Source organism: Acanthochromis polyacanthus, chromosome 11, assembly GCF_021347895.1.
Source record: "Acanthochromis polyacanthus isolate Apoly-LR-REF ecotype Palm Island chromosome 11, KAUST_Apoly_ChrSc, whole genome shotgun sequence".
Classification (NCBI taxonomy): domain Eukaryota; kingdom Metazoa; phylum Chordata; class Actinopteri; family Pomacentridae; genus Acanthochromis; species Acanthochromis polyacanthus.
The window spans coordinates 10,583,636-10,594,292 of NC_067123.1; the positions used below are offsets into that span (position 1 = coordinate 10,583,636).

Sequence of the window (10,657 nt, forward strand, 5' to 3'; positions counted from 1 at the left end):
ATGTCTTCTCTGGATGACCTCCGACTTTATGACACAAAGGCACTTCTCCAATAATTATGCTGATCCATCAGAAGATTACTCTCCTAACAAAAAAAGTTCCACAGCAGCAAAAGTACATGTGTACAAAATGAACACATAGATGATAAATGGTAACCCAAGCGCTCATGATCGATTTTACTTACAAGCTCCCTAAAAAGGAATCCCAATTTTTGGTGAAAGCTCAAAACACCAAAATTATCACTCCAACTCCCCAGAAAACGCTGCTTGGCTTTATCTTGACACAAAACATAAAGAAGAAAACCAAAATGACTGCAATATGGCACTTAAACATTCAGAGTGAACAACTATTTGAAATATTTCCTTTTTATCAAATAGCATAAACCCAAATCCATGGGTAAAAGGGTGATATTTAAGATTTTTCTCTCTGTGTTCCTGCCTGAGCACAGATGAAGAGTAGACAGTTATAGAAACCATATAAAAACTGTCTGATCTACATTAATTGCATCTCAAATGAATACATTTAATGCTCATATATGACTGCTGTCTGGAAGGCTGCATACATTTACCATCAAATGTTGAACTCTAAACTATTAAGTCACATATTTGGAACCTGAGTTCAGCTCGTTTCTACTTTCTTGGGAAGGCATCTCACCTGCAGCTGAACACTGTGGGTGTGTCTATGAGGGCATGGCCATGGGTGATGTCATGCAGTGGTGTATATATACTGTAATGAAGAGACAGCATCTATTTACTGCAGTCACCATGGAGGAGGAAAGAGACCTGCCCAAGTACGTACAAACCTTTATGGCAAATTTATTACAATTTCATCAATGTCTCCTTTATATTTTATGGAAGAAGTTGATAATTTCAAGTTTTAAGCTGAAAATATGCCTCTACATATTGACACAATTAGTGACAAGTAACAGGCAAAAAAGTGTTGGTTCTGTAATTTTACAGATTTCTGAGGTAAATGAAAGATATCTTGTACAATTACATACGTTTCTAAAAATGTTGAATTAATCTGTTTTTCTCAGTGTGTAATATCTTTAAGGACTTATAAGTAGTGAAAATACAGTGTTTATCATGATGTTAATTATCTATCTATCTATCTATCTATCTATCTATCTATCTATCTATCTATCTATCTATCTATCTATCTATCTATCTATCATCTATCTATCTATCTGTTTAAGACTGTTTTCTCAAATCAGACTGTGAAATTTTGTGTTTTTATTCAGGAGGCCGTGGGACACCTGTCGAGAGGTTCCGGTCATTGAAGATGAAAGGACGCCATGGAAGCTGATCAAACTACTAAAGATCATCTCTTTGATTGTAGTAGCTCTTTTTGTGTTTGGACTGGCATTGTGTAGCAAGGTTTGCTCTTTTACATACATTTTTATCAGTGATGCTTGAATTTATGAGGTCATTTAAAGTATTTGATCTTAGTGTGATAACTGCTAAAACTCATTGTGACAAGCTGCTGATTATATTTTGGCTTCACATTGCAGTATTAGTCAACTGATTCAGTGATCCATGTTTATCTCTTCTCCAGGCTTCTTTGCTTCTCCTCATCACGTTATCAAATGAAGGCACAAAAGTCATCCCAGATGATCAGAAACCTGTCGCTCTGTTGTGTATCGGCTGTGCTCTAATCGCCCCCAGTGTCCTCCTTTTTCTCAAAAGCTTCTGGAAGTCATGTCACAAAACGTCGAAGGTGCCCAGAATAACAACCACTGCCCTGGTGAGACATAAGTCAACATTTCCTAACTATACCTTGTCTTTGATTGAGAGTCTAAGAGGTATTTTGACTGTTTTCATCACCTTGTGACTTAATTTTATCTTCTTCTGCCTCTTCTTCAGGTTCTGTTCTTTGAGTTTCTGGTGTCAGTGGGTGCAGCCATTCTCATCATCGTAGCGATGCCTCACTTGGACATTGTGACCAACGTGACCATACTGAACAGTGTAGCCATCTTCTCTGCGCTCCTTCAGGTGGTCGCTCAGTGCAGTTCCAAGGAAAGGAACCGCTTCCTGCTGCCTTCCATCACCGCCTTCATCCTCATTCTGCTTGGTTCTGTTCTGTTCCTCGTTCTGTACATCATCAAGGATCCGACTGATACCCAGATGGCCATTTGGGTGGGTCTGGCTGTTGGTGGGGCCTTCTTGGTGTCTTTGAACTGGTGGGAGAACTACTTCAGAGTGATCAGTGAGAACACAAACTCCACCTCCCTCAAGAACTTGTGCAAAGACATAACAAGGTGCCGGAACATGCTGCACATCCTCTCCAGCCTGATCAGGATTGTGGTGACTGCCTGTGTGCTCGGAGCCTACATCCCTCTGGCCAACATGGACTGGGACATTGTGACCTCCATCCCGAGTCGTGAGACCAGGATCATAGCCATCATCATTGGAGTCCAGCTGATCTCTTCAGCTCTTTGCCACTGGTTTTCACTGGTAGCCTGCAAGATGCACGCCCTGAGACGGTGCTTCATCCTGCCTTTGTATCTGGCCTCTCTGGCTGTGATGGCCCTATTCGTCATCCCCGTAATTGTTAACTATCAGGACTACAGAATAAGCCTGAATGAAACTGCAAGCACCAACTTTACAAGCTACTGTAGTTTAGTTGTGGATGCAAGAAACCAAAGTGTGAACGGCAGCGTGTTTCCAGATCTGGTTTTGGATGTTACACACACTCTGTGCTTCCTGGATATGTCCACGATCTTTGACATCGGCATGCTGACAGGTAAGAAACTGGAGCTACAAGTAATGAAATCACAGTTCAGCACAAATTGTTCACATGACACCCACTAAAACGAGATGATAAACAGTTACATGGTTTAAAAATAGTTTGTGACCAGGTAGAGCAAGATTCTGTGCTCCTATATTACATACTTGTTAGCCACAGTGCTCTGCTGTGTCCAAGGCAATCACCCTCAAGAACCTTGTATTGGGCAGATTTCATTATTTAGTGCTTGCTTGTCTGGATATACTTTTAAACCTCAGCATATAGTTAAGATAAAAATACTTTGCCATGTTCAAAATGTCTTTCTTAATCTTCCCTCAGGATTAGCAGTGTCCTGGTGGCTTGGTCTTGTGCTGGCCACCCTCCATCTCTGGTACCTCAACGTGTATCGCATCCAGAGGACACAGGACCTGTTCATCAGGAGGCTGTATGAAGGAACTTTTATCGAACAGTCTCTGCTCCTCAACACCCGATTTGACATCCGTACCAAAGACAGGAAGAAGTAAGTCTACCATTTTGTTCCTGTGGTTCTTCAAGGTGAGGTGGCTCTTTCTCCTCCAAACCAAAATGTTTCTCACATTGGCAAAATCTTTTCATGTCAAGGTTTAAGGAGCTTGAAACGACAATGGTGTATCTGTGTGCGACCATGTGGCACGAGACCTACGATGAGATGATGAACATTCTGATCTCAATTTTCAGGTGAAAAGCACTGACGTTTTTTTTTGCAGAAATATTCTTTCATATTCATATTCATATTCATATTCTTTCCTCACCATTCTTCTATCTCAGTCTCGCTGAGTTCCAGCAATTTTATAAATTTCTTCTCATCATGTTGAGGTCTGTGGTTGCTAAAGAGAGAAATACTCAGCTTCTTTCTTTGTAACATTTTGAAATATGATCATCCAACACTATTCGAACTCTGTAATTGTGCTGAATAAATGCCACTAGTAAGGTTAAAAGGAAACAATAAGATGCTTGATTTGAGTGAAAGAACAGTTTGTGAAGAGAACCATCCTCGGACAAGGAAATTCAGAGAAATGTCCTTTTAACAACCTTTAACTTCACATTCTCAGAGTGGATTTTAGTCTGTTTCCTCTCATGTATTCCCCTTATTGTTTGTATGATCTTTGCAGATTGGACAAGTACAGACCAAAGAATGAAACGAAGTTCAAAGATTTCACCTTTGAAGCTCACGTTTACTTTGATGATGCATTCCAACATGTTGAGGGGAGTCAGGAACGTCACCTTAACGAATATGCAGAAAACCTTGTGGAGGTCATCACAGAGGTTTATGGGTGAGAACCATGTTTACAGATAGTCTAAGGTTCACAAGCATTTTAAATCATTTGAATCCAGTTTGGACCTGACAGTGCTCTCTCATTCTCTGTCATCAGCATCTTCCAGAACATTGATGAAAAGTTCTTCAGGAAGCAGCAGCAAATCCCTGACCAGACCATCATAAGAACACCGTATGGAGGTCGTCTGGTCGTCACCATGCCTCATGGGAACAACATTGTGGTTCACTTCAAGGATAAAGAACTCATCCGTCACAAGAAGAGATGGTCTCAGGTATTAAAAACTTATATTTTCATGCATCATTTAAAAGACGTTTCATGTTTAGGTCTTGGTGAAACATTTCAACACTTGAACTGTGGAAAATATCTTCTTGTTTGTTATTTCATATGCAGATCATGTACCTTTATTATCTCCTGGGGTATAAACTCATGACCAAACATTACTCACGCTGGAGGACAGGAGATGATGAGAAGGAGTTGAGAGAAAAGGTCCAGGTGAGATAATAGAGACATTTTCAGATTTTTCATCTGGAGGCCTACTACAGAATAAATGGAAAACAAAGCTAACTGTGCCTGCTTCTCCAGAGAGAGAAGCAAAACACCTACCTCCTGGCTTTAGATGGGGACACAGATTTCCAGCCTGGTGCTGTGATGCTGCTCATCGACCGTATGAAGATGTACCCTCGAGTCGGGGCAGTGTGTGGCAGGATTCACCCCACTGGATCAGGTTTGCATGAACAAAACAGCCATTGAGAAAGTGACATAGAGATAATGTAGAGAATAGCACTCAAGTTTATGGTCTGTATTTCCCCTGCAGGTCCTGCAGTCTGGTTCCAGAAATTTGAATATGCTGTTAGTCACTGGCTGCAGAAGACAGCAGAGCATGTGTATGGATGTGTGCTCTGCAGCCCCGGATGCTTCAGTCTGTTCAGAGCAGCAGCGCTAATGGACGACAACGTGATGAAGAGATATTCAACCAAGTCCATGGAGGCGAGCCACTACATCCAGTATGACCAAGGTAACGTTTTATATCAAAAGTCAAAACTCACCTTTCACAGATGAGTAATTAAACCCTGATTGTAAAACCTGTACTACCTTTAGTAGTGATTTGTTGTGTCATTTTAACAATTTTATTGCAACATCATTATTCATCTATTTATCATTTTTCAAATTGCTAAAGGAAAATAATTAATGGTCTGCATTTGGTGGTTTTCTACCTTAACAGTACTTAAAATGGTTTACAGTGCTTCTCATTGTTCCATTCACACACAGATCTGTCTTACAAGGTGTTCGAAACATTTCATGTCTTTGTTATAATCTTCATTGTTTCTTCTTTATGTGTTTCTTCTTGCTCCTGTCACATATAAATAAATGTTCTATTCCCTGCAGGTGAGGATCGCTGGCTTTGCACTCTGCTGTTGAAGCAAGGATGGAGGGTGGAGTACAACGCAGCATCAGATGCCTACACCAATGCACCAGAGAGCTTCAAAGAACTCTACAACCAGGTGAGTGCTGAACCTAATTAGAACCGTTACAACACTGTTACAATGGTCATTAAATTACCACAAAGACTTGATAAATCGATTTGTTTTGAAAGTCAGAATGGATTGGTTTCATGTTATCATTTCATCAACTACCATAGAAGTCATACTGATGTTTCTGTGCCACCTTCAGCGTCGGCGATGGGGACCATCCACGATGGCCAACATCGTAGATCTGCTGGGTGCCACCAACCTGATCTCCAAGAGAAACTCCTCCATGTCCAAAGCCTTCATGTTTTACCAACTGTTTGGCATCATCTCGGGCACTCTGGCTCCTGCCACAATCTGCCTTTTGGTCGCAGGTTTGTGTTATTTTTGTGCTTCAGAGCATAATCTACCGCTTACGTGAACTTTTGTAGAATTGTGGTGTCCAAGAACAACATTTAAAGTACCTGCATCCTCCAGGTGGACTGTCCCTCATCTTTAGCATTGATTCTGCTGGCGCTCTGGTCATTGCTGTGATTCCTCCTGCCATCTATCTGGGTCTTTGCTTCCATCTTAAAGCAGACACTCAAATCGCTATAGCAGCAATCATGAGCATCACGTACGCCTTCCTTATGTTGGTGGTGACAATGACCATTGTTGGTGAGTTATGTTCAAACTGGTTTAATTTCATGCAGACATATGTGGAACTACTCTACATGGATTTTGTAAAATCAAGCAAGACATGCTGACAGCTGCTTTAATTCTAAAACTTGTTCGTCTCTTTGCCTTCCATCAGCGTCAATGGTGGAGAACTTGGTGTCACCCAGCAGCATATTTGTTGTCTGCATGGGCATCATTTACATAGTCACTGCGATAATGCATCCTCAGGAATTTGGCCTCATTTTCTATGGCTTGCTCTACATCGTCTGCGTCCCCAGCGCCTACCTTCTGCTCACCATCTACTCCATGGTCAACATGAACAATGTTTCTTGGGGGACCAGGGAGACGAAACCTGCTGCTGGCGCTGCTCCACCTGCAGCTAACGTCCCGCAAACAAAAGCACAGAAAGGTATGCACGACTTATTGGTAGGCCAATGGCAGGTTGTCCACTAATTGCAAGGTTGGCAGTCATTGACAGCACGTTGAGTACAACTAGCGGCTCAAAAAGCACTGTATAAGAGCAGACAATTTCAACTAATGCTGATATTTACCCCTGCAGCCAAAAGCACCTTTCACCGGCTCTTCTCATGGGTCAAATGTTGCAAAAAGTCCAGCCGGAGATCTCAAGATGGACAAGTCATTAGCAACCAGCAAAATATGATCCCAGAGCAGCCTGAGCCTCAACCACAAAACACCATTGTGGAGGACATAAGTATCCAAGAAGCAGAACAGAGGTGAGTTTGAATGATGGAAAATGAAGTCAGATTCATTATCAGTCATACAAAGCAAGAGATAACACTAATAACATTTCTGTTTGTCTCTCAGACAAGCGGCACCGGTTTTCAACAATCCAGTTCAAAGTAAGTCCATATTATTTAACAAAAATCAACATGATTTTGTTTCAAAATGCTCAACATAGACGCAAATGCGGTCAAGGTCAAGGTTTACTTCATTGTCAAATTTATCTTAGACAAAGGCAAAAGCAAGCTGCACTGCAACACATAGAACAAAACAAATGCTACTAAAAACATATAAAATACGTAACTTATAATTAGGGAAAAACCTAAAATACACACATACCCCCAAACATACATCCCTATGTACAGAACATTTGGCTACTTCCTTTAGGTGATGTGATGCTATCTAATATTTCCGTGACTTGGTCTTTGCTCCAGGTTGGGTCACACAGCTACAGAATGTGTCTGATGACATGCGACTGCAGGAGGAATCACTCGACCAGGTGTGTGTGTCTTATTGATCCTTCTTTAAATCACCTCTGTCCAGGACTTATTAGATTTCCAATCCATAACAATTATCATCACTCTATAGTACATTCATTACATTCATGTATTTGCAGTGGAATGACTTTATTGTTACTCACTCTTTGTTAACATGCATAAACACTAATAATTCAGTATTTTATTATGTTGACACTAAGTGTCTTGGAGAGTTTTGGGATACATTAAAAGTGCATGTCTGAGTTTTAAGTGGACTGAAAGGATTTCTGTGTCTCCCTGCAGGACGAGGTGAAATTCTGGAACGAGCTTCAGGAGAAATACCTGAAACCTCTGGCTGATGACAAAGAGAGACAGAAGAAGATTGCCAATGACCTGCGAGAGCTAAGAAACAAGGTAAGTGTGGGGAGTTGGACTGTAGTGTATATCTAAATGGAGACGTGTGCGTTTAATGGTGAAATAATGTCATCTTTCTCCCAACACACAGATCAACTTTGCCTTCTTCATCGTGAATGCTTTCTGGTTGGTGGCGACATTCACCCTCCAGGTCTTCAACCAAACCTTCGCCATCAGGATCCCGGCAGTCGACATCAACCTCGAACCAACTGGAGGAACAATCGATATCGATCCCATAGGCTTAATGTTCATTCTGGGATTTGCTCTTTCGGTTTTTCTCCAGTTCATTGGCATGTTTTATCACAGGTGAACACTGACATCAAATGATTTCTTCTTCATACTGATGATGTTTCATCTTTAAAAAAAAAAATAAAAATCTAATATCATTGTTCTGTGTTCATCCAGGATCTACACTCTGATCCATTATGTGGCTTTTACGGACACTGAGCCCAGAGAGAGAAAACCAGAAGAAGAACAGCATGAATACCTTCCAGGCAAAAAGGTATTTACTGTTCCTACTGCTTACTAACACTAATCTTCACTACTACGTATGCTGCTACTGCTTTTTCAACTGGTCTGCTTCACTACTGGTAATGCTACTGCCACTACAGCTCATTACAGACAGTACTAATCGGCTACAATCAACACTACTTATGGTACAATATATGTGTCAGATAAATAACAGCCTCTGTTTCAAAATTTAAAAATAATAAATAACTCTTTGAATAGTTAGCTATCAGTGTTTGAAAACTTTTTTGCCAAGTTTTGAAGGCTTTGGAAGTTTTTAATGGCTGAGAAAATGTTTTAAATCTCTGCAAATATTATTTTGTAGTTGAGCTTTCACCACTTTTTAAACGGTTTCTCCAACATATTTTTCGAGTTTTGAGTCTGTTCTCTCTATAAATGTTTGTAAAAGTCTTGTAATGTGAACCTGAAAATTAGTGCATGTCGCATGTTGGAGAAAAAAAGTTCTGAAATGTTGATGCTGATCTGAAACTCTGTAATCTGACTTACCAGATGAAGGATGGAGTTTGCACTGAGTCAGGGCTTTCCATATGAATCACAGTTTTTATCTCTCTGCATGTAAAAAAAATTCCACTATTTTGAGCACCAGAGCTGAATAGTTTGCAGCATTTTTCCCCTTCAGCAGGATGATAATGAAGTGTAGCAGACCATTCTGTAATGCACAATGGTCTGGCTAAATGTTAGCTGCGCAGTTAAGTCCATCTCTTCAAACTTCATCCCAAACTCATAATAGCTGATGTCAGTGAGGTAACACCTACTGAAAAGCAGCAACCTTGGTGATGACATTAGCATCTATGATACCAAGAGGATAATTATCCAGCTTAGTGTTTCTATTTATACCCGAGGTTATAATTCCGCTTATTATACGCTCTTTTATTCATTGTAATGAATTGTGAAGTTTTCCAACTACATTAAGATTTATTTTGTCTCCTCCCAGGACGACCAGGACAACCAGGTCTCCAGAGCAGACTCAACCTACGGCTCCCTGCAGGACTCTGAAAGTGACTTTAGCGAAGATGATGATGATGATCTGTGGGAAAGAAGGGAAAGTAGAGGGACTTTGGTGTAAACACAGATATTTTGCACAAAAAAACACATTTTGAGGACTTTGACGTATCCACTGTGTGTGAGATTTTACCAAAAACTATCCTTAGTATCACAGGTATTATTATTTTGTTTACATTTAGCCAAGTGCAATTTATTTATAAATGGCTCTGCAGAATCTAATATGCATGTTAAGTCTTTATTTTTTTAACTTCATAGAAAGTGTTTGTGTTCAGATTGTTGATGCTATTTATGAAGGATTTGAAGTTTTGCTACACTGTGCATGTTGTACTGAGTTTGCTGTTTTTGTTTTTATTGAACTTTAATGTCGAGAGGAATGAAGCTTAGAAACAGTTTGGACTTCCTGAAGAGGAATAAAACTGTATGTGTTTACTGTCACAAACATGCAAATGGAGTTCTTTTAAGGAGAAAAAATGTTAGATTATCACTTCAATAATGGAAATCATGGAAGTTTAAGGTCAGGATTCTGAATCTCATATTGTTTTCACACATGAAGTATTGTATAGGACAGCACACACACATATATAATTAGATATCTGCTGCTGCAGCATCACTGGTTCATTGTGTTCAAGTATCTTCTTGTGCTGGTTGTATGTTAAATAGTAAAAATTTGGATTCCAAATATTGCTTTGTCTTTAGTGTTGTCTTATTAAAAGATAGATAGATAGATAGATAGATAGATAGATAGATAGATAGATAGATAGATAGATAGAGTAGGATTTCTGGATATATGTTTTGATATACCGGTATGTTTGTAAGGATTTTCTCCACCAATTATAACCGTAAGATTATAATAATGTTTCTGTAACTGGGGTTAAGATTACGTTGAGCAGAATTATTAAGTAGTCTAACTAGTTTTCGGCCAGCGAAATATTTGAGTTAGCCTAAAAATAATAATGCAGCATCTGAAACGTCTCTTGCTGCAGACAAGAAAAACCTCATCAAGTAATCAAAGGAATTATTTTAGCTCAATAAAATTAATAGTAGAATTTCGGTAGCTGGAATCAGTGGCGTATCCAGGACTTTTTTTACCGGGGTGGCCTTGATGGGACACAAAGCTAGTGTGAGGTGGCTAGTGGGAGTTTAATGCCATGTACGCAGCTGACCATGGTGTATGTTATCTTAACAGATAACATACACCATGTGGTCCAATCATCTCCAGCTGACTGACTGGCAATAAGCCACGCCCACTCACCGCACACCTCACTCACTCACCCTCTGCCCACAGAAACACCGGACTACATCACCCATAACATCCAAACTGTTGTTTTTAAC

The 10,657-nt window shown here is 40.0% G+C and overlaps 1 protein-coding gene across 1 annotated transcript; it reads left to right on the forward strand.

Moving 5' to 3' along the window:
- The first annotated feature begins 762 nt into the window (after positions 1-762).
- On the forward strand, positions 763-9,386 carry LOC127536086 (chitin synthase-like). The gene is made up of 14 exons (XM_051955544.1): positions 763-788; positions 1,239-1,374; positions 1,861-2,498; positions 4,135-4,309; positions 4,429-4,530; positions 4,627-4,762; positions 4,853-5,053; positions 5,425-5,540; positions 5,710-5,878; positions 5,982-6,161; positions 6,298-6,570; positions 7,337-7,401; positions 7,682-7,792; positions 9,255-9,386. Exons 1-14 carry the CDS (start codon positions 763-765, stop codon positions 9,384-9,386), a joined length of 2,460 nt encoding a protein of 819 aa, XP_051811504.1.
- Positions 9,387-10,657: the final 1,271 nt, after the last annotated feature.